This window comes from Callorhinchus milii, unplaced genomic scaffold (genome assembly GCF_018977255.1).
Source record: "Callorhinchus milii isolate IMCB2004 unplaced genomic scaffold, IMCB_Cmil_1.0 Scaffold3, whole genome shotgun sequence".
Classification (NCBI taxonomy): Eukaryota; Metazoa; Chordata; class Chondrichthyes; order Chimaeriformes; family Callorhinchidae; genus Callorhinchus; species Callorhinchus milii.
The window spans coordinates 23,554,157-23,579,350 of record NW_024704744.1 but is presented as its reverse complement, the minus strand read 5'-3'; the positions used below and the strand labels follow the sequence as shown (position 1 = coordinate 23,579,350).

At 38.0% G+C, this 25,194-nt stretch overlaps 1 protein-coding gene across 1 annotated transcript in view; it reads left to right on the top strand.

Moving 5' to 3' along the window:
- The window catches only part of LOC103183141 (dystrobrevin beta), a 325,008-nt gene that overhangs the window by 114,540 nt on the left and 185,274 nt on the right, over window positions 1-25,194 (top strand). Inside the window, 3 exon segments of the mRNA XM_042333694.1 lie at window positions 10,111-10,171; window positions 10,174-10,215; window positions 14,745-14,911. Of these exon segments, the coding sequence (XP_042189628.1) occupies window positions 10,111-10,171; window positions 10,174-10,215; window positions 14,745-14,911 (270 nt within the window).

Here is a 25,194-nt window from a genome sequence, read left to right as displayed (position 1 = left end):
GTTGTAGGACTGGACGTGCACTGAGCACATGGATGATCATACACCAATTGCTAAAAATAGAGAATGTTTTCTCTGTAATGGGATTTCTTGAATAATCTGAACTGAAGTACTTAAAGCAACTAAGTGAGTAATTTGTGCAAATTCTAAAGCTAATTAAGTAGCAGAAGATTTAAAATGTAATGATTTTATTGTGAGTGATTTGCCTGTAATCATGAATAACCACTTTCACCCAAAAGGCACTGGGCAGAGAGTAACTTAATAATGAGTAATTTGGGGTCTGTGGTATCTCCACTGACAGCTGTAGCTATGTGCACCAAACACCAACCTCTCCTGAGATCTATCTTTTTGACAGGGCTATCGCTCATCTCTTTCCACCAACCTCTTCTCTGCACCAGCTCGGGTCAACTGTCAGCTTTGGGATGCTTTCTTGCTGTTTAAATGTAAATTGTTATTGTTATTGAATCCATCTGTGCCAGCATGTTTTTTTGTATGAATATTAATAACCTTACATTTGAAATAGTCCCTTTCATATCAGGAGGACGCATTAAAGTGCTGTGACTGTGTATCTTGTAGGCCAACGGGCCAAGTTATTGATTCCACCAGGGGAGGATTGGAAAGAGGAGGGTGCAGAGGGGAGGTAGTGCCAACCAATGAGTTAGGAAATGGTTCTTCCACCTTTAGTGAGTTCATCTTTATCTAACCTGAACTGATGGGGTGAAAATCTCTTTGTTTGCTGGCAGTAAGCAAATGAATCCGGGAACCCTGGTCATTATGGTGATGAATTCATAGTAACAAGAAAAAAGTTCATGAACTTGTCATCACTGTTCTGTCTCTTGCATTAAAAAGTCACCGAAACTCCATTTAAAATGCATCATTGGTTTCAAGTCTGTCCCTGCCTGCAGTATCAGAAACAAGGCTGTTGGAGGGAGCCCCAGTAAATCTTTTCTCAACAAAGTTTCTTCACAAGCAGATTTTAGATCAGAATATAGTGCAAATCAGTCAGACTTCACTGACCTGAGCTACATTATGGTATAATTAAATACTGAGCATCTAAGATTCAATTTGTACTTAATCCAGAATCTCTTGAGAAACACAGCACAGCGGAGGCCAATTAGCCCATCATGCCTGAGCTGGCTCTCTGAAAGACCAATCCATACAGTTCCATTCTCCACACTTTTTTATATTTTACCTTTTCACATATTTATCTAATTCATTCTTAAAAGCTAATTTGGTTTCCGGCTCAACCATGATTTCAAGCAGGGCATTCTATAATCTCAATGAGGGAGAAAAGTTCCCCCAGGTTGGTGCGGCGTATGTCAGGTTACAAGTTTCAACTCGGAGGCACCAATAAGGAATCTGAATAGAAATTGATCCCAGTTTGATCCCATTCATTTGGGGGTTGTTTGTGGGATATTCCTGTACGCAAGTTGGCTGCTGCTGCATTTTAACAACATGAGATGGCTCTGTACCAAATCCAAGGATTATTATTTATAAATTGTCATATTACATAGTAATATAATAATCTAGTATCATAGTAATCTGGTAGATTGCGGTGCCAAGGCATCTGCATGTGGAGGTGCATGATAATCTGTGCATCTTTTTAGTTGTTGCTGGTATTTTGGCAGCAATGCAAAGGCAGTAAATAGTCACACAATCCGCTGGTAGTTCAATGGGACCATTCAATCCTCCATAAATGAAAGTTGCATATCCATCAAAGTCATCTTACAAAGTCTTTTAATCTATTTCATGTAGGGCAAAGGACACACTAACTTTAAATAATGCATCTTCCTCAGTTTTCTTTTGTATACCATCAGCTTGCTTGCCATGGTATCAACAGAATGAAATATAAATGTATTGCAAAGCTGAAAAATATTGTTTGAATATTTCAAGGTCCTATCATTTCTTTGGCAGTGGTACATTACATTCTACATTGTAGTGGGTGAATAAAATAGTCCAACTCTGTTATAAGACAGAGTAGCATCCCTGAATAGCATGCCCTCCATATTAGGTGCTATCCCATGGACCCATGCTAACCAGAAATATGATAAATTTAGCTTCCATGGCTGACTAGTTTTGCAGTGTACCCAGAGTGCTGTGCTATGATGTACTTTATATTCCACCGCACATTATACTGCCAAATGCACTTTGATCTCTTGTAACATTTGCACAAACCTACCCAAAACTGAATTTATGATGCAAATCATAGAACTGCACTATGAAGACAGAAAAGCATACACTGCAGCTACGGGGTTGTTATAATGTAGTTGTGGGAATCCATAAACTTCCAACCTGTGCTTTACTGAGTTGTGATAGCCAGTTTGACTGGGTATGCTCCTTGTATACCAGCCAATCCTCAGGCTGGATGAAAATGGCATTGGTAAACAAAGCAGGAAATAACAGTTGTGGCAATCAAAATATTTGAAGTTGGTCATTTTAGGGTCAGCCTGGCAGTCAGCCTGGGAGAAGTCAACGGGTCAGCTGCATGCACAATGAATGGGGTCCACAGAGCAAACAAATTGTACCAAATTTGCATTATAGTAAAATGCTTTGCAAAGGGACCATACTGTACAGTATTTCTGTACTCCTGAATTTACATTTAGACATTTGTCCATCACCACTTATGGCTGCCATTGGATTTGCATACCTGCGGAGTGTGGTATTTCAGTACTGGGTCTCGGATTACTAAATAAACTCAGCACAAAAATAAACAAAAGTAAGCCAGTATCCAACAGTGAAAACCAACGGTGTACAAACTAATATATGTGCTGTTACATTACATGAGTCAGAAGTTTCTAATTTATGATTGTCTTGAAAGATGATCAACAGACATATGGTTTGAAGGCAATCCTAATTTTGTCATCAAACATTTACAAATTGACATAATCACAATATGTGTATTGCAATGTAAGTTATATAAACCTACACAAATATATAATGTGTATATATCTTCCAAATTACAGTGTAATATAGTAAGTAAAAACGGGAATAAGTTTGACCGCAAACTTTAATGAGTGGAATGCCTCAAGGGCCCTTTCCTTGCATATGTCAGTGCAAAGAATAATAGATATCACTTACAGAATGCTTGATAAATCAAAATTTGTTGAAGTTATAATAAATAAGCCATACATTTGTGCCTTGCACATTGTCTCAATGTCTCAAAGTGCTTCACAGGATATACTGTAAAGTGGATTGACTGTATTTTGTGAGTGAATTTGTTGCATATCTAAATGAAAAAAAGACCAGAGATTCATTTGTTGGCCTTTTAGCTATTATCTTCACATTTAAGATTGTAACATTTAGAAAAGTCTTAAATTCAATATTAATTTGACAGCAATTCTTAACACAATTTATGCACAATGTTCTGTTTAAAGATAAAGGTGTTAAGGCTAGTAGTGTGAGAAATTTCAGGCTTTTTATGTAGAATGTAGTTCAATAAATGGTTCATTGAACCTTCTCTGATGTTTCAAACACTGCAAGATTCATAGATAATTTGCTAAACAAAGCTCCTCATGTTTTAGAAACCTCAATGGAAATGGCATCTGTAATTCTGAATATGAGTTTTCAATTTATTAAAGCTCAATGTCATTCAAATCACTTGTTCGAATAAACCGATAAATAATTCAATGAACAACACAGATTGCACATCAGTGACTTAAATGAAAAAGGCATTTAGAACAATTTGTACCATGATTATGCTCTCTGAAACTATGGTGTAAAACCCATTGGTTATGACTTATTAAATTGATGAAACTAGTTTATAATCGTAATATAACCTTTCAAGTACTCAATCCATAACCTGCTAGATCACTCAAAACGTCACTTAATTAACCATTAACTACCATCAACCATTCTTTAAATGGACAGAGGGTGGATTTCCCATTTCTTCACCAGATGGTGAAATTAAAAGTAATGTTAAAAGTAAAATATTGAAATTAAAAAGTTATTTTAGCGGCTAGGATACCAAATGTAAGGATTACTATTATTATTTAAAAAAAACAAAATCCATCACTGTTATAACCTGTGTCTATCCATTTCTGAAATGGCTGAGGAGAAAGCATTCTTTTTAGGGTCTTGGGTGAGGTGGAAATTTTCAGTAATAATAATAATAATAATAATCTTGCATTTGATATCGCACTTTTCACGTCTTCTAGACGTCTCAAAGCACTTCACAGAATATGCTGTAAAGTGTATTGACTGTATATTTGTGGGCGAAACGCGGCAGCCAATTGCGCACAGCAGTGTTACACAAACAGTCGTGGATTGAAAATGAACAATTTATTATTGTTTTGTTTTTTGGAGGGATTATTATTAGGCGTGTGGAGTTAGGAAACTTGGCCAAGGTTTTGCCCTGCCTGGAATTGAATCCAGGTGACTCGCTTGCAAAGCAAGTGCTCTAACCACTGAGCTACAGGACTCCACAGTATCAAACCCTGTCAGTACAGGACAAACATCACTGTATGTTCTGTCCTTCTGATGATTATCTTTCCACTTACCACATATTTCCTTCCAGTATAATATGGGACAGAAAGTATTGAATGGAAATGGAAAAGACAGTTAGTAATAATAATCCTTGCTTTTGATATAGTACATTATCATGTTATCAATGTCTCAGAGATTCACAGGTGAAGTAAATAGAGGAAAAATAGTAAACAACAACAATAACAAAATTGCATTTATCGAGCTCCTTTCTCGTCAGGAGGATGTCCCAAGGTGTTGAATATGTCTGGACTGTAAATGTCCACATGAGGGCAGTATTGACTGTATTCTCTTTGATCACACATTACAGGTCTCAAATATGATAACAAATTGTGACTCCTCCTAACAACTGGATGCGTCATGTCATGCCCTACTCATGGAAATTTGGCCTTCACGTGATCTTATGCCGGGAGTTATCATGTAGGAAGCAGCAGTTGCTATTTGTAGCTTTTGGTTTTGAATATTGGCCCTTCAACCCCATAGTTGGGTGTTTTAAATTGTTCTTTAGAAATCCTTTTTAATATAACTGCCTGGGGAAGAGATCACTGTTAAACATTGTCACCACAAACTAGTCATCTCCTTTGCTGACCAATGCTTCTCTAGATCTGAACACATTTTCATCCAGAATTATGTATGCTTTTAAACTAATTTTCTTCCCTCTCCTTGTTTGCTGCAATTGCTTGACTCCCTTTCTCTCAACTGTGGTTCACGCCACAGACATTAGTTCCTTGGTCCACGTGATTCTCTGTGAGCCTTGACAGAGTAGCCTTATCCTGTTTGGACCCGATGATCACATACGTGCACATCCTAGATCGCGATCAGAAAGGGGAACTCCGGCTAATTCTGCTCCCACCAACAGCTAACTGAGTATGTATTAGGATTTGAACCAGCAACCTTCAGTATGGCTTAATGCCCACCAGGTGGTGCATTTATCCATTAGACCAGGAGTGGGCAAAAGATGGCCCATGCGCCATATTCGGCCCGCCAAATAATTCTATCCGGCCCGTCATTGCGCCTAGTAATAGAAAAAATTATAGTTTGTTTAGTCCCAGGAAGTCACACAAATTTCGCATTTGAATCTGACTGGGAACATCAGCCAATCACACTGCTTAGTTGTGCGCACGCTCCCTTAAGTGTTGAATCAGGCTGACGTCGGAAATGTACAGATTGAAAAATTTTCAAACACGCATGTGTGGCAACCATGGCAATGCTTTTCACTGAAGAGGACGTTAAATCGAAATGAGTTTATCAAAGCGGAAAGTCGACGCTGAAGGCCGAATATTCAACAAAGAATGGATTTCTAAATATTTATTTTTACCAGTGTGGGTGGAAAATAAAACAAATAAAATAAAATACATTAAAAAACAAAATAAATAAAAAAAATAAAAAGTGTGCAGTTACAAAATAAAGTAAGCAATTTTGCATATTTTTCACTGACACTCGATGAGAGTTGTGATGTCAAAGACACAGCCCAATTGCTAATTTTTATTCGAGGTATCACCAAACATTTTGAGCTCACAGAAGAATTGGCATCAATGCAGTCAATGAAAGATACGACAACTGGAGAAGACTTTTTGGAGGCAGTAAATAAGTGTATCTTAAAATTAGGAGTGGAGTGGAAAAAATTGGTGAATGTGACCACCAATGGAAGCCCAAATCTGACGGGCAAAAATGTTAGGCTACTGAAAAGAATTCAAGATCAAGTCAAAAGAAACAAATCCAGAACACAATACTATTTTTCTACACTGCATTATCCACCAAGAGGTCCTCTATAAGAGAGTTCTAAAACTAAGCAATGTCGTGGACACAGTTATGAAAGTGGTCACCTACATTTGAGCAAGAGGATTAAACCACAGGCAACTTGTAACTCTGCTTGAGGAATTGGAATCCGAGCACACGGATGTTCTGCATCACACAAATGTAAGATGGCTTAGTTTAGGAAAGGTCTTGAAAAGAGTATGGGAACCGAGAACAGAGATTGATTTATTTTTGGGCATGAAACAAAAAGATTTGAATTTCCAGTGTCAAGCCATTTGTGACAAAATTATCTTATCGCGTCAGATAGGAAACAGGCTGTTCGCCCACTTTCCAACTTTGCAGCAGATTACTGTTTGCGATCAAAGCCATAAAACTTGACTTACATGCCAAATTTTCTCGCCGATTCCAGAATTTCAATTTGATCGAAAATGACCTATCTTTGGTCTCTTCAGCTTTCTCATTTGATGTTGACAAAGCCCCATTTGACCTCCAACTCGAGCTTATTGGCCTGCAATGTGATCCATTGCTTGTGGAGCAATTCAAATCAGTGCCGTTTCCCAGTTTTTATGCCTCTATTAATGCATGTAGCTTTCCAAAAATAAAGGCTCATGCCCAGAGGATACTTGTGCTGTTTGAATCAACATACATATGCGAGGAGACATTTTCTGTGATGAAATTCAATAAATCAAAACATAGATCTGTGGTGACTGATGACCAGCTTGCAGTAGTACTCCGCATTGCAACAACGGAGATCATATCTGGTTAACGCATATCAGCGCTTTCCTTCTTCCCATCGATTGAGCTTCTCACATTCTTATCAATATGTGAATAAATATCGAATAAATGTCTGCTCAATGAGTTGTTTTTATTTAACCTAATTTTAATGAATGTCAATTATATAGACTTTATTTTGTGCGTGTACAAGTGTAAGACTTGATTTTGAGCTATTATTAAGCATTTGCATCTATATTAAATGTGTGGCCCGTGAAGCTTACCAAAACTCGTGAAATGGCCCGCCAGCCAAAATAATTGCCCACCCCTGCAATAGACTGTTAGAAAAGATTAGAATGTAAAACTATAGAGAAGGCTGGAAATCTTCGACCCAAGAGTTTTGAGAATTTCTATTTTCTCCATTGGAACTTTTTCCATTGAAAAAAAATTCAATTTTAAGTTAGTTTTTGGGTATATTATGCATGCATTTACACCTTAAATACCCAGTTGATCCGTTGACCATTCTTGCCCCTCTTTTGTGCTTTGGTGAAAATGACTTCAATGATGAACGTCCAAGTTATCATGCTTTATGTGTTACCTTATGCAACCCACTGCATTTCATCAGCAGAGGCTACAGTAATGATTTGTACAGTAGCACAACTCTGAACAAAACACAAAATACTGCAGATGCTGGAATCTGAAGCAAAAACAGTGAGCTGGGAAAACTCAGCAGGTCAGGCAGCATCTATGGAGAAAGCAAAGTGAGTCAACGTTTCGGTTCCACTTCGTCAGAGCACAACTCTCTGAGTTGGTCACAGTTGAATTAGTGTTGCATGCATTTAAAATGAAAGAGGATGGTCATCCTCAAATCAGAAATTGGATGGATCAAATAAAGCTTTATATTAACAGAACACGCATATAACTAATCATTGCATCTGACTGAAAAATACTGAAAAGTTATATTGTGCACAGCTTCAATAATATTCACATTTTGGGTAATTGGGTTACAATACATCAGTAAGGTATTGATTACATATCAAGGCATTAATGTTTCCATGTGTACTCCATTATTTGGATTTTGTTCCCACATCCATAGCAGTAACTGTCAGTTAGCGGTTGTCAGTGTCATGCAGTGCTAGTCTTGTAAATGAATTTACACCAAATCAATAAATTCTAGCCATTTGGAGACTGATGAGTAATGTCATTTTTTTCGACAAAGGAAATATTGCAGCTCCACTAGCAATTAAGGTTGGAGACAGTGGGTTAGATTTTCAGCAGCAGGCGCCAGGGAAAGTTATTTTCCAGTAGTAGACTTATTTTAAGGCTGGCAGTAATGGGATTTCTTTATATAGTGAACACCGCTCAGTTTATTTCCTCCTCGTCGGAATGCTTCTGATGAGGAGGTACAGACGAGGCTTGGTGAAAGGGAAAACATTGACCAGCTATCTATTGAAGAAGCAACATTTAGTGTTTGATATTTTTTGCTCTCATGGTATTTGACAGTGATACAGCTCTTACCTCAGTGGTCTGGTTTACATGGCCATGCAGAACACATCATTGGTAACACCTGAGTCATCTGCATTTTTTGTGGATGGATATTCTGGATTTTTTCTGGAGAGGTCAGGAAGCATCTGTGCAGAATCCTTGACTCTTGGAGATGAGAGTTGGTGTGAAATCCCCATTAGGGTTGTAGATGTTGTGGAATAAACGGACAAGATAGGTGTACTTTCCTTGACACATTCTGACTGAGGAAAGTCTGAGAACAGACATTTAGTTTAAAATCTTCCTCTTTATTGGCATTACAAATGGAGAAGCCTGGAATTTCCAGTCTCCCATCAACGTATAAGCTCATCGAACACAATCAAAATGAGATTGGGCATTAAACATCCTCCCCAGCTGGCTTTCAGTAGCAGATTTACACAACTAAGGAACCTAAGCTGACATGCAGATGTCTCCTCTTTTGCTGCCAATTCATTTCTTCTTCACTAAAGACTATGGTATTTTGATAATCCAGCATTAATACTAGCAAATCCAGCAAAGTGCCTGGAGCAGGGTAAACTCCCTTTGTTCTGCCCGATGCTGTACCAAATGACAACTAATAAAAAAATAATATTTTTTATTATATCTCCCATAACAACCTGCTGAGTTAATGATATTTGTGCTGAATGTTTAGTGCTTTGTGTTCTGGATTTATATTTAAGAATAACTGGATTCAGACTACTCAGCCTCACTTTTAAATGGTCTTCACAACCAGCAGAGAGAATGGTTAAGAAGGATTTTTGCTCCATTGGTTTGATTTGTATGTAAACTGAGGGTTTTGAGGTGGAAATAACCCATTTTTGTGTGCTGATAACCCATTGCGTTTGCCAGTCAATTCACTTTACAGTATATTCCATGAAGCGCCTTGAGACGTCTAGAAAACGTGAAAAGCGCTATATCAAATGCAAAGATTATTATTATTATTATTATTGCGCCTTCCAGTCCCACAAAAGGTCTGATGCTGAACACTTGTAATGGTTACACACAACAGATTTTATGTGTATGATAAGATAGTGATCAATTGTGAGCCTAGAAGAGTGGGAAGAGACAAGGTAGGGTCTATCATGCGAGTTGTGTGAACTCTGTCTATATTATGGGAGAAGTGTGAACGGATGTGCACAAATGAAATTACAGATATTCTCAATTGCCCAATGAATGAAAATAATTTCAGTTGTAATTCTTGTCATTGTTTATTTCCCTATTGAAGGATAACTTTAATTTATTTGATGTATCTGTCTTCACACAACTCGCACAATAAATTTTGGTGTGAAATATTTGGAAGAATAAATTACAGTTTAGCCTTGGAGAAAATATAGACCTTTGTCATGAATTTTGTATGAAAGTGTATTACATGTCTATTAAGTGCTTTGAGACATCCTCCTGACATGAAAGGCTGTATGAAGTGTAAATTGTATTATATCTTAGGAAAATTAACTGCTTAACCCCAAAAGTTTGAAAAAACAAACATTCTTGAGGTAAGTAACTTTTTTGGTAATACACCATAAATTTTAATCTCAATAAATTTAAAGAAAGACTAACAAAAATATACAAAGGAACATCTTACTGTTTCAGCTTTCAAGTAGCAAAACATGCGTAAAACTCCTAACCAGTCATTTTCTTTTTCAGAAAAAAGTTACCTTAAATATGTTTTTGGACACAATGCTGGCTGACCCTCCTCCACAGTGCCTGGTTGGTTACCACTGATGCACAGGCTTGCCAATGTGGAAAATGGTAAGTTTGGGATATCACATGTGATGGCAGAAGTTATTTGTTTCGAAACTAATTCTAGAATGAAAATTACTCTTTCTTCTTTTTCTCTCTTCCCCCACCCCAGAGGATCAGCAGCAACTATTTGATAACAATGCAAGAATAGTTCAATGGCTTTTATTGAGAAATATGCACATGTTTAAAGTGACAATAAACACAGATTATGACGAGGGCAATCCTGGAAAGAGTTTTTAGCTCAGACCAGTGCTAATCATTCTAGTGCAACCTGTCCAGCTCCCAATGAGAAAGTCTCCATTTCAGTTTGTTTCTGTTCCATTTTTCCGTCAAACGCATTAGACAAGGGCATTGTCTTTGAATTTTTTAAAACAAAATTATGGATCTTGCAGGCGCCTGGAAGATGATACCAGAGAAATTGCTAGACTTTGTTCTGAATTTTTATTGTTTAAGTCTGGCCTTAAACACGGCTAACAAAAATAACTTGCACTTTTATAGCATCTTAACACTTTGTCATGTCAAAGCGCATCAAATCTTGCGACTTTTTTGTAAGCAAAACATCAATTCCACCAGCAAGGTCCCATAATCGTAAGCTGAATGACTAATTGATTTGAAGGAGTATCAGTCTGGACATCAGGAGAAACTCGCTTCTCTTCAAATAATGTGATGGGAGAAAGGATAGGGAGTAGAATTATACTCTGGGTGGTGGAATTCTCCATCGAGTGAAGGACACAGAGGGATCTGGGGATACAAATGCATAGTGGGATTGCAGGTGGAAAAGGCTGTTAATAGGGTAAACAAGATATATAAAAAAGAGTTTTATATACAGAGCCATTGAATACAAATGTAAGAAAGTGACAATGAATCTGTTTGACTTTGATTAGGCTGCAGCTAGAGTACTGTGTGCAGTTTTGTCCACATTATAGAAAAGAATTGCATGAACAGTCTTTTATTGTTAAATTTACTGTATATGAAATGACAGAAAGGACAGATGGTAAACAGGGCAATTCTGGGTACATATGTTTAGCTCTGTGCAGCATAAAATTATTCCAAAGGACAGAGGGTGGGTGCAGTGTAGATTCATGAGGATGTTACCGGTGTTGAATGGATATATGAGGAGAGGCTAGAGAGGTTAGGACGCTGTCAGAGTAGAGAAGGTTGAAAGGTAATATGATAGAGGCATACAAGATAATAATCAAATGGTTTGGAAGAATTAACCGTGAACATTCTTTCTGCTAGTAGAGGATTCAAGAGCATGAATTCAACATTGCGAGTTGGGGAGTTAGAGGAGAAATTTGGAAGAACTTCTTGTTCCAGAGCGTTATCAAAATATGGAATGATTTGCCTGGGGTGTTGTTTGGAGCATTTGAAAGAGAATAAAACCTGCACGTTTAGAAGGGATTTAGAGGGTGTGGATAAAGAGCAGGAAATTAGGATGGATGGGTCCTTGGAGCAGCGAACACCAGTGTGCAAAAATAGGCTGAATGGCCTTCAACTATGTCCCGTGTTTCTATTGTTCTATGGATCTTAGTCCATTTGAACAGGCGGACATGCCCGACAGTGAGGCATACTCCCAGTTCAGTATTGCAGTTTCAGACTGGACTATGTGCTCAAGGTATGAGGTGGGGCTTAGTAACAAATAATATGTCGTCTTTGGAACATTAATTGATGTGGCACTGGGGCCTAAGCCAACTATATTATCTAACCCTTGACCCACGTGTATAAAATAAGCCATCATTGCAACAAAAATTTGTTTGATCAACCCATTTTCTCATTCAAGTCACATAAAATATTTACCAATGAGCATTTGCAAATTCACTCTTCTAGCTATTAAAAATAAATTGTCTCACAAAACTACAACAAAGTGAAAATAAATGGCTTGCACATCAGTACAAAGTGAAATAATACTTGAGAGCAATGAAATAATTTCTTGTTTAGATTATTTTCTTTGTGAAAAGAATAGCCACGGTTCATTATTTCTCAAATCCAAGTGTGACATTTTAATTCCAGTGGCATGTCATTTTTTTGACTTGTTGCAGTGCCGTGCACTGATTTGCTCATAAAGTAGACCAGGAGCAAAACGTACTTATGATTGCTGCCAAATGGGAATAGTTTACAATAGTGCACTGTGTGGTATCTATCAACACTAGTACATTAATTTGAATATCTTCATTTTGCTTACCAGTCAGAATTTCGAGAAAGTACTGCAAACAATGACTTGCATTTATATAATATCTTTTATGTTAAGCAACTTGGAGGGTAGTCTCTCGGAACGCTTAGAAAATTGTAGGACTTGATATATAATTGATATATATATATCAATTATATATAATTGAGGGCGAAACCTTGGGCAAGTTTCCTTACTCCACACCCTAATAATAATTCCTCTAAAACAAAACAATAATAAATTGGTCATTTTCAATCCACGACTGTTTGTGGGACACTGCTGCGTTTTGCCCACAAATATGCAATCAATTCACTTTACAGCATATTCTGTGAAGCGCTTTGAGACGTTGAGAAAACATGAAAAGCGCTATATCAAATGCAAGGATTATTATTATTATCAGAAGTGAATGTTTTAGGCCAACACAGTAACTGATCTGCATCAGCATCTCGGAAACAGTAAGAGACAATAATTTGCCCACAAAATACATTCACTACATTTTGCAGTAAATACTGTGAGGTACTTTGTGACATCCTCTTGATGTGAAAGGCGCTACATCAAAAACAAATATTGTTATTATTATTATGAAGTGAGAGCAAATTAATTTGAAGTTTGGATTAGGAACTTCATCGCACCAGTTCTGACCAAGCTCCACTGGCTCCCCATCCTAATGGATTGACTTTGAGATCCTCACACTCGTGTTCAACTTGCTTCACTCTCTGACACCTCCCTACCTCTCCGACCTCCTCACTCTTCAATCCACCACCCGGTGCCTCCGCTCGACTGGCACAGCCTCCTGCTCTTCCTTCGCACCCTCCACTCCACCTATGGAGGTCGTGCTTTCAGCTATTACGTCCTGAAACTGTGGAACACTCCCCCTCAATCCCCCCGCCTTGGTCCCTCTTTCCCCTTTTTCAAGTGCTGCCTGAAAACCTTCCCCTTCGGCCGTGCTTACGGTCACCTCTTCCCCCACCCCCCCGGCTCGGAATAAGGCTCCGCCACTATTATAAGTGCACTGAGACACAACCCTGCGTGGAGGGAACTATAGAGGTGCAACTTGTTGTTGTAGGAGGGAAATTGTACCAGGATAACCTGGAGGAAAGCTTAGGGTCCTTGAAATAGAAACAGCAGGGTGATCCTTTTACATCTGCCTGAATCATAGAATGGAACGAATCTATAATTAATAACATAACCCCAAAATGGTTTGATGATCCAGAAATAAATACCAGAATTGTAATTAAGTAATTCATTAATTTAGGCAAATATGGCAGTCAATCTGTGCCAACAATATCTGATGAATTACAAGTGAAATTAAAATTTAAAATGAGTAAACGTATTTTCTAATATAGAAGACTAAAATAATATTAATATATTTTTCTTCCATATTTGTGCCTTATGATGTGGAACCATTGCTAAATAAATGATTACTTCAGGTTTTCACTTCCCTACCTTTGGAGATCAAGAAATAACTTCAGAAAAATTACTGAGGAGATTAATTTGGATAGTGACCGTAAGATTGGGCAGATTGTACAAGATCTTTAAAGGGAATGGTTAGATGATCTGATAAGCTTTTCTCATGCCACAATTTCTTATGTTTAACTCTTGAGCATTGGTGGCTGAGTAACTGCTTTGAAAAATACAATTTGCTCTGTGATGAGTATGATGGTTTTGCAATTTGACTATTGTTGCAAAGTAAAAGTAATTCTTCTTAGAAACTGTGTTTGCTTTGTGGCCTTCAATAAATTCTGACTCCAAACAGCTATGATTTTCTGTTTATTTTGTGCCAGACATTTGGGTTGGAAAAGTGTTCAGTAGGAAAGTGGCAGCAATCGTGGCATGTCACACTGAAACGTGTCCCTCTGGATACAAAATGTATGCTCTCCACAAGCCCCCTTGTACATTGCACTGACCCACACAAACTTAGCTCTTAGGCTGAGATCAACTCAGCGCTGACTTCTCACAAGTCAGGGTACATAGGTTGCCTGGGGGTGATTATTTACTGAGGAGGTTTTTCTGCTATTTATGCTATTGTTTTCTCATAGAGTGGTTTTCAGGCACGTCTTTGAAGCAGAGTGAAATGGACGTGTACAGTGAAAGCTTTTCTGAATTGAGTGGCCTTTAAATAAACTGTACTGTGCTAACCAATTTTTAATTTGAGTTCAGTTCCCACCGCTGAGTGAATTTCTTCACAGTGAATATTCTGAATATTTCAAAACTATAAAAATAACTAATATTCAGATAGCATCTTTCATGTGAAAATAAATGTCTTTAAAGAGTGCTTTAAAAAATATAACTGATTAGAAATGTAAGTGATTGAATGTTATATATAATACCCTAAGTGCTTTGATTTCCCCCTCCCCCCTCTCCCCCGCAGTCTTCCATCCGGTGGAGTGCTCACACTGTCGTAGTGACAGTATGATGGGTTTCCGGTATCGTTGCCAACAGTGCCACAACTACCAACTCTGCCAGACCTGCTTCTGGCGTGGTTATGCCAGTGGCTCCCATAGCAACCAGCACCAAATGAAGGAGCACTCCTCTTGGGTAAGTGAAAGAATACACTAGGTGATTGTAAGAGCATACACTCCAAGTGTCATTCTTATGGTTTTTGTGCAGCTACCCTTTGCAGGCATGACACACTTGAGGTTGGCCTGGTCTAGATCCAGCTCTTCACTGGTTTTCTCTTACCTCCCCAAATTCTAGTAGGATCTGACCCACAGTACAATACAGTTTACAGTTTATGTTGCATCATAATGCATCATTCATTTCCTAAAGAGCAGGCACCTGAGCTGGGGTTGGATGCTGAGGGAGGTGGAGGGGGGGAACGATGACTGAAAGCGCAGGATAGAGGTTCATTTTGAAATGTGCCTTGAATGAGGAGAGGGAGGGAGTCGGAAGGACTCAAGGATGGAATTCCAGAGAATGGTGGCAGAATGTTTGAAATCATGCCTGCCGATGGTGAAGCAGATAGGGCAGGGAACTTGAAGCAGGCCGGTGCTCATTGAGCGAAGGGAGTGGTAGAGTCAGTGGATACAGACCGTGGAGACCATATAGCTGTTTTTTTTCATGTAATGGTCTTTGACATGATCGAATTCTATCAATTAGAACTGCATTTTAGCGTGTAAAGAAAAGCTCAGATTTCAAGCTCATCAGAGTCCCAACAACTAGCCTACTCACAAATGTATCTGTGTACAAATAGATGCTTTCACAGGGTTATTATGTAGGGCAGAAAAGGACCTTAAATTTGACATAGTACTTTATCATGTTGCTGAACTTCTCAAAGCTCTTTATAGGATATAGTGCCGATGTTTGTCTGCTGACTGTTTGTGGGACATTGCTGTGCACAACTTGACTGCCACGCTTGCCCACAAAACACATGGTCCTTCCTGTGAAGTGCTTTGGGACACCCTCTCAATGTGAAACCAGTGTACCAAATCAATGATTATTATTATGTATTTGTAAGTGGATGCAGCAGAGAATGTGCACACAGCAATGTCCCACAGAAACAATGACGTAAATGACCAATGTTCACCTACAAAGCACAGGATATTCCTGTGAAGCGCTTCTGAACATCTCAACGATGTGATAATTTCTACATCAAATGCAAGGATTCTTATGTATTTTATCTAGAGGATTGTTGGCCAAGACACTGGGAGAAATTTACTTCACTTTTCAAGTAGCGCCATGTAATCACTAACGTTCACCTGAATAGAATGACACACCTTAATTTAATGTCTGATTTAATTGACAATGGAGTGTCAACCTGGACTATGAGCAAAATCCAGACATGGAACTTGAACCCACAACCTGAATCAGAGGCAAGATTGCTACCAATGGAGCCAGGCTGCTCTCATATTATCTCTAATAAATGACTTTCCATCCCCTAAAATTGCACATGCTGCACTACTGTATAAAGATGATTTTCAGGCGCATGTGAAGCTCTGCTCTCAATTACTAATAGCAGATTGAATTTAATTGAAGTTCACTAAGCTATGACTTAAAGGACACTGAGTGCGGAAAGCTTTTTTTTGTTTTTCTTCCAAGTTTAAATTGCCTTAAAATATTGGTATTAAGTTTCCTCACAATTCACTTGCTTTATCAGGAACAAATTAACATTTGTGTGGGTCAGCATGTAAAATGTCTAATCCCTTGTGTTGCTGGCCAAAAAACCAAGAGTTCTCTAAATTGGCACTTTTTTTTGTTGGATAATCTACTGTTATTTCTTTAAAACGTTTCATAATAAATGGAAAAAATACTGCTTCCTAAAAGCATTGCAAAGTGTAATTTCCTTTACTGTTTTCTGCATGAGTGAATTAGCTGGATATGGAAAACAAGCCTTATTTATATAAAAATTATTCTGAGTATTATGTGGTACCATAAAAAATACAATCTTCTTGTTTGAACTGTTAACATCTGAAGAGCATCTGTTCAGTTACCATTACGCAAAATTGTCCTTCAAGAGAAATTAAGAAATAGATCCATAGTCATGCCAGACTTGTCTGCCTGATAGCCAGCTAAGCTATGACCACTCAACCCAGCCTTGGAGAGAGAGCAGAGAAAGTAGGTTAAAATTAGACAGATCATATACCATAAACAGCTTGTAAGTTGATGGTGGAAATGTATTTTTGAACAAAATGTTTTTAACCAATGTTAGTGTGGGACTTCCAGTGTTTAAAGGTTAGGCGGTGCACTGGAGCATCTAAGTTTGTGAAGAAAATTGATTTTGAAAAATAATAATAATCCTTCCATTTGATAGAGCGGATTATCACATCATGGAGACAATTGCACACAGCAGTGTCCCACAAACAGTCGTGGATTGAATGTCCAAATTATTAATTTATTTATTGGAAGGAATTCCTGGATAAGCGATCCACCAATGTCTCAAATTGGGTTCATACTCATTGCTAGGTAAACGGAGGAGTGTGGGCTAAGGAAACTTTCCTAAGGTTTCACCATGCCTGGGAATTGAACCCAGGTCCTCTCACTTGCAAGGTGAGCATGCGTGCAACCACTACGCTACAGGACTCCATAATATCAATGTCCAAGTATTTATAGGGCAACAAGATGGAAATCGTCCAAAAACACTCAAATGAAGGGTAGAAGTTACACTGCATCAAATGATTGAAATGTTTCTGCAGCTCATTGAATCTGAGGGCAGTCCCTGAGGACTGGAGAATGAATGGCTGGTGTTGGTACAGTTTTTAAATAGAGTCAGAAGTGTGACTCTGGAAATTAATAAGTTTCTTAACAATTCAGGCACATTTGACAAAAGTCAAGGCAATAAGTTTAAGCCTAATTAGGCTTTTTTTATGGCAAGTTATGCCTAGCCAATTTACTGGACTTTTAGATAGTGACACAATTGCTGATCAGTTTGGGAATTACTCCAAAAAGGATAAAGTGATATTTTGGATGTGATCATATAATCAATGTGATGCTTTATTAAGCAATACTAAGTTAGTGCCGAAAGTTATACAGTTTGATGAAATAATTGGACCTGCTGAGCACAGTTGGAGTTTCAGCCAGTTTGGTTTAGTGTCCATTTCGGATAAATGGTATTTCAACAAGCACTATCCTATTGTTTATTCATCTCTCAGAAGCTATTTGACAAGCTACTCAGACAATTGATTTGTGACCAAAGGGAAACAAACCTGTTAGGATTAGGGGGATGTAGGATTGAGGGGATGTGGAGTATACTGTAGTCTAGTGGTTAGAGCACTCACCTTGCAAGCGAGAGGACCTGGGTTTGATTCCTGGGCAGGCCAAAAGGTTGGACAAATTTCCTTACTGCACGCCCCCTGTTTACCTAGCAGTAAGTAGGAATCTGGTTGTTAGTTGTAAGTAGGAACCTGGTTGGCAGATCACTTTTCCAGGGGTAATAATCCCTTAAAAAATTTTGAAAAATAATAATTTGATCTCTTGATCCACACTGTTTCTGAGAAACTGCTGTGAGTAATTGGCTGCTGCATTTTGCCCACAAAATATACAGTTAATTCACTTTACAGTATATTCTGTGAAGCGCTTCGAGATGTCTCGAAGACATGATAAGGCACTAAATCAAATGCAAGGTTTATTATATTATTATAGTATAGATTAGCAAAGAATGTGATCAATGGTACTCATATTAATTCAGCCTGTAACTCATGAGTCTGGATAAATGAGATGTGGGAGTTGGTCACACACTTAAGGTAAAGGCACAGGGTGAGGCAACAGCTGCAAAGCAAAACAACATATTGGGTAAATGAACACAAGTTCAAAGCATTGAAACCAAAATTCAATTGGGCATTAGCAAATCTAAATACAGTTAGTGTTTTATTCATTTTTGATTCTTCTGCTGGGTTTTACATTAATGCTGTGGAAAGAGATGAAAGAAGCTCAAAGCTTTTTTTCTTGGCAGTAAAGCAGTGCCCCGAACAGATGTGGACCAGCAAAGCATTTTTCTATTAAGAAAACTCCAATCTTGAAACAAATTTAACTACTCTCATTGAAGGCCCAATATTCAGCAAACGTAATTGAAGTTATCACCATTGGAGAGAGGGGAGGTGACTGGGAGAAAGGGAGAAATCTAATAACTTGATTTCTATAGAGCTTTAGTATATCAAAATGTTTTGAAGCACTTTATAGTATTTATTGTCAAATCTACAAAATGTTTTTTCTAGGCAAGGCCCCACAAACAGCGATGCGATGTATAACATAAAATAAGATATAGGATCAGGAGGAGGCCATTCAGCCCTTCGAGCCTGTTGACCATTTAATTAGATCATTGCTGATCTGTACCTCAACTAATCCTTTCAATTCCAATTTCCTGCCTTTCTCCCCATCCCTTAATACCCTGACCTATCAAAAATCTATCAACCTCACTCTTGAAGGTGTGGATGGATCCAGCATCCACGGCCTTTTGGGGGAGAGAAATACGGATTTCTACCACCCTTTGAGTGAAAAAATGCTTCCTGATTTCACTCTTAAATGGCCTGGTTCTAATTTTAAGAATATGCCCCTTGTTTTGGATTCCACCAGTGGAAATAGCTTCTCTGTATCTACCCTAACAAATCCCTTTATCTTCTTAAAGACCTCAATCAAATCACCCCTCAACCTTCTAAACGCAAGGGAATACAATCCAAGTTTACGCAGCCTTTCCTCGTAACTTAGCCCTTTTAGGCCTGGTACCATTCTGGTGAACCTGCGCTGCGCCCCCTCCAGGGCTAATATATCTTTCCTGAGGTGTGGTGTCCAAAACTGAACGCAGTGCTCCAGATGGGAGCTAATGCTCTATGCAGCTGAAGCATCATTTCCTCCCCTTTGTATTCCAGGTCCCTTCAGGTAAAGGCCAACATTACATTCGCCTTTTTGATTAACTTTTACACCTGGGAGCTAGTTTTTAGTGATTTGTGGATATGGACACCCAAATCCCTTTGCTCCTCCACAGTTCTTAATTTCTCCCCACTAAGAAAATATTCTGCTTTGAACAAGTCAGCTATTTCCTTATTTTCTGTTTTTTCTCACCTACATCTGTCTTTAACAGACCCACATTCCCCTTGACCATTCTCTTTCTTTTAATATATTTATAAAAGCTTTTACTATCGGTTTTAATATCCCTTGCAAGTTTTTATCATACTCCCTTTTTGCTCCTTTTATTACTTTCTTTGTATCCCTTTTTTGCCTTTTGTAATTCTCCCAGTCTTCCTCGTTCCCACTTTTTCTTGCATTTCAGTAACCCTTTTCTTTTAACTTGATACAGTCTCTTACCTTTTTGTCCACCATGGTTGCTTAACTACACGATTGGAGCTATTGCATTTTAGGGGTATATACTTGTTCTGTATTGTATCAAATACTTATTTGAATACTTCCCATTGTTCATCTACAGGTTTACCCACTAGCATTTCTGCCCAGTTTACTGTGATCAATATATTTCTCATCCCATCGAAGATTGCCTTACTTAAATTTAAAACCTTCTCCCTCTCAAATCTAATGTCAAATTCAATCATATTATGATCACTATTTGCAAGATGTTCCCTTACTGTCAGATTGTTAACTAGTTCTGCTCATTACTCATCATCAAATCCAGTATGGGTTGTTCCCTTGTTGGTTCTAAAACGTATTGTTCCAAAAAACTATCCTGAATACATTCTAGAAATGTGTTGCCTTTACTACCCGAGGTGTCCTGCTTCTTCCAGTCTATATGTGTTGCCTTTACTACCCGAGGTGTCCTGCTTCTTCCAGTCTATATGAAAATTGAAATCTCCCATTATAACCACATTGCTTTTGCTACATGCTTCCCTGACCTCCGTATTTATACATTTCCCATCTACATCACAACTCTCTGTGGTCTGTAGACTACTCCGAACAGAGTCTCACCTCCTTTGCTGTTCCTTAATTCGACCCACATTGTTTCCGTTACCTGATTGCCCTTACTGAAATTTTTCCTTTCCACTGCTGTAATAGTGTCTTTTATCAATATTGCTACTCCTCCTCCTTTCCTAATGCCCCTGTCTTCTAAAGATCTTATAGCCTGGAATATTTAGATCCCAGTCCTGCCCAGCTTGTAACCAGATCTCTGTAATGGTTGCTGCATCATACCCTTTAAGCTGAATTTGTGCTTCTAACTCACTTGTTTTATTTCTTATGCTACGTGCATTTGTACACATAACTCTTATTTGTTTAACTGTCCCCAACATAGCTATATGCCCTGATGATGTTCTTCTCACACTTTTTGACTTGTTACATCTTTTGTGCTAACTTCCTATTACCTTTTTCTTTCCTGTAGTATTTATATTATCTTTATCACTATTTGTATTCTGACCATGAATGCCCAATTCATCTGGAGGATTATTGGCTAGGACACAGGGGGAGGATCTTGCTTTACTGTCTGAGAAGTATCATGGTATCTTTAATGTCCACCTGAATTGACAGCCAGAACCTCAGTTTAACATTTTGTGCAAAACAAAATAATCTCCGACAATAACAACCTGATGTATACACTCGAACCTGACATGGGGCCACGCTCCCGGTATGGCACTGGAGCGTCAGCCTGATTATTACACTCAAAACTGACGTGAGGCCCTGCTCTTTGTAGTCAGAAAATGAACAAGGTTGTATAAGTGCAACATCCTCAGGCTTGCAGGGCTCATCACATCCGCAGTCTTGTAATAGTGTTCCATGGCTCGGATTCCTTGGACAAAAGGTTGTTTACGTTGTGGGTGCTTTTACTGGTGACCACATCTTGATTACGCCACTGGAATGCTTTTAGGCACCACTGAGCACTAAATAGTGAGGTGGACAGTAGTCTTAACTTTTAACTACATCTACCTACAATTGTTACAGATGGATAACAAACAACTCTTACTTTTAACTATACTGCGGAGGACTAGTCTATCTTTAAGTGTGAAATCGACTGGAACCCCTCAAGCTTTCAGATGTATTTTTGGACAGGATTTGAAAAAGAATCATGAATGGTATTAGCCAGATATTTTTTTCCAGAATTTCATTTTAATTGGCTGCACTAAATTTTTTAATGCTTCTGTTACTTTGTAATGTTTTAATCTTTATTTAATTATCTTAAATTCTTAATTTGGTATTTCATAGCCATGATGTATCTTCCCTCTTTACTTCTGTCCTTTGAAATGTTGCAGTTCTCGTGCAAGCTGCAGTTCCACAGTTGCTGGTAAATCTTTGGTGTCTCATCCAAATGGCTTTTCTTTGTGTAAGGCTATATTTTCTGGAGGGGCAATAGAGCTAAGACTGTTTCTACCCATGCCTGACATCCACACTCCTTTCCAGGAGGAATCATTGGATTGCATTTGAGAGGAGAGACACTGGTTGAATCTTTCTTTCTCATTTACAAACATGGGGCACAAAAGGTGATAGAGTGTCCACCACTATCTTTGCTACAATCAGCTAACAGCACCGATCAGACACATTCCTGGTTTATGTTGATCATTACCACATTGGCCTTTCATCGACTAATTTTAGCATCTTAATGAATTGGGGTTAACCAATGAGTTTTGCTACCGGTATTTCTTGTCTGGTCTTTGCAAGTTTAAATTCCTTAATACAAGATCAATGACCTCTCAAAACAAATCACAATTGGGAGTCCCTAATATTTTATCTTGATGTCAATGGCAAAATTTGTACATTGAAACATAGTTCTGTCTAAATGAATGAGTAAATGAACCTAGATGTCTAATTTATTTTAGTTGAACAGATAGTTTGAGATCTATATTAACTGAGTTTGGGACCAATTAATTGTAACATTGCAGCAAGATGAAGAAATTCCTAAATGGTGGTGTTACTGTGAGTGGCAGGAGAGCTGTTGCAGCCAACTTCTCTCCATCCAATACTGGAATCTGTAATTCTTCCATCCCATTAATTTATAATCCTTACATTTGATAAGAAGTCTTCACTACATTTTATATATGTATGAGGAATTCTACAATGTGGAGTCCTATAGTTTAGTGGTTAGAGCACTCCCCTCGCAAATGAGAAGACCTGGGTTTAATTCCCAGGCAGGGTAAAATGTTAGGCAAGTTTCCTTTACTCCACCACGCCTCTGTTTACCTAGCAGTAAGTAGGAACCTGATTGTTGTTTGATTGGCGGATCGCTTTACCGGGAGTAATAATGCATTCAATATGAATAATAAAATAAATAAATTATTTGATCATTCAATCCACGACTGTTTATGGGATGCTGCTGTGCACAATTGGCTGCTGTGTTTCGCCCACAAAATATACGGTCAGTTCACTTTACAGTATATTCTATGAAGCACTTTGAGACGTCTTGAAGACATGAAAAGAGCTATATCATATGCAAGAATTATTATTATTTCCTGCCTTTTCCCCATACGAAAGAATGAAGAGCTTGTGACATGACTCACACAGGAACAACCTAGGCTTCAATTCATTGGAAAAATAAGAGAAAATGATGTAACTCTTTATTACTATCCCCAGTGGATTTAATTCTTGTATTCTGTGCTTCATTTATAAACTTTAACAGTTGTTGTACAACATCTGGTTACCATTATCTCTTCAACCTCATTGAGTGATCCGTCACACTGATGCAATGCATATTTAACTTGCATTCATCCCTTTGTCTGCCTTCACTGTATAATGCAAATGGGTCCCTCTGTCTGCCTCCATTGTACAATTCATTGCTAATATTGTTTTTCGTTTATGATTGTAAAAAGCTCTTGTGAATTGCAATCCCATTGCAGAGTGCAGAAAATTATCCATTCTGTGATTACGGACAATTATTTAGTGTCCTATTTGAATGAGGATCAGTTGAATTATGGTATTTATATTTTTCATCAGTGATTTATATTACCCTTGGGCACAGAGTTAAACATGATTTAGTTTTAAGACTTAGTATTGGATATGCATTCCAGGATAGTGAATTAATTCCAGCAGATGACGTATTTAAATTAATAAAGATCATTTTTCTACGGGATCAGGGTGTTCTTATATTCGGTATTCTTTTTTCACCAATATAACAATAATAAATAATAATATTATTTTCCCCAATATATAGTTTTAATAGAGTTTAAAGTGAGGTCCATCTTGCATTAATAATTAACACTAGCTGTCTTTATTTACTTAAGTGCTCTGAGACCCACCCCACGTGAAGGGTGCTATATGATTGCAAATAGTTGTTGCTGCTGCTTTACCCACAAAGCCACTAAAGTATAGTTTTCACATTGATGGAAGCAAGTGATGGGTATTTTGTTGAGATGTTTCTGTCATTTTGACCATTTTACCCAAATATTTATTTCTGGTTCACACCACTGGATGGTACTAAATAAACTGTTAAATCTATAAAATGACTTTATAGCAAATTCATATACAATATTGCAGTATTATAAAATCGGTTCCACTCAATGGAATGCCCCTTAAATTACACGGTGAAAGGATTCACCCATAAGATGACTCTTAACCATTTCTGACGTAGAATATGAGAAATACAGAGAGAAAGAGAATCCCAATATCCATTCATCAGTCACTCTTTGTAAGCTCATTGGTCTGGTTTCCCAGATTTAGCTGTTCTCAGTTAAGATGATGATGAACATATGAGTGTTGGGTAAAGACACAATTGGCTTAGCTGTGATACGTTCATGGTTGAATAGCCTGCTGATACTCACTGTCTGGCCATTAATGTGAGGAATGATCAGTTGGTGGTGTACTAGAACAAGAAAGAACCCATGAAAACTATTTGCCAGAAATCATCAGCACTTACATTGCCACACTCTGCACTCTATAGCAGTTCTTTTTGTCAAACACTTTGAGATGTTTTGATGTGATAAGGCACTATATCAAAAGCAAATATTATTTTAAAGAGTGGGGGAAAATTGAAGGGTGCGTATGTTCCTATTTGTTCCACTCTGATTGGATGAAGCACACTTAGTTAATTTTGTTCAACGTTCAAAACCACAGAAAAAATTTAGTTAAAAGTCTATAAGTGGGACATATGGCCACTGTGCTGCCATTCATCTTCTTGTAGATTAGATTGAAATATTTTACAAGATACTGTGTGTTTGGAAGTTTTCAACCGAGGAGGAGGTGGCTCTGGGAATTGAAGTATTCTCTTTCTCTGGGACTTAATGTCTACCTTACCTTGAGAAATGCTGCAGAACATTTATGATACGCATTTTAAATATAAAATATTAGTCTGAGGATGTCTGTTTTGATGAAGTGCTACCACACTTTATTCATATTGCCTATTCATATTTTTCTCATCTCTCTTCCTCCCTTACCACATTTGTTGGCAGTTACATATACAATCATATACACATACACAGAAAATTTGGTAATAACTAGCTCAAAACTTGCTCAAAATTTAGTAA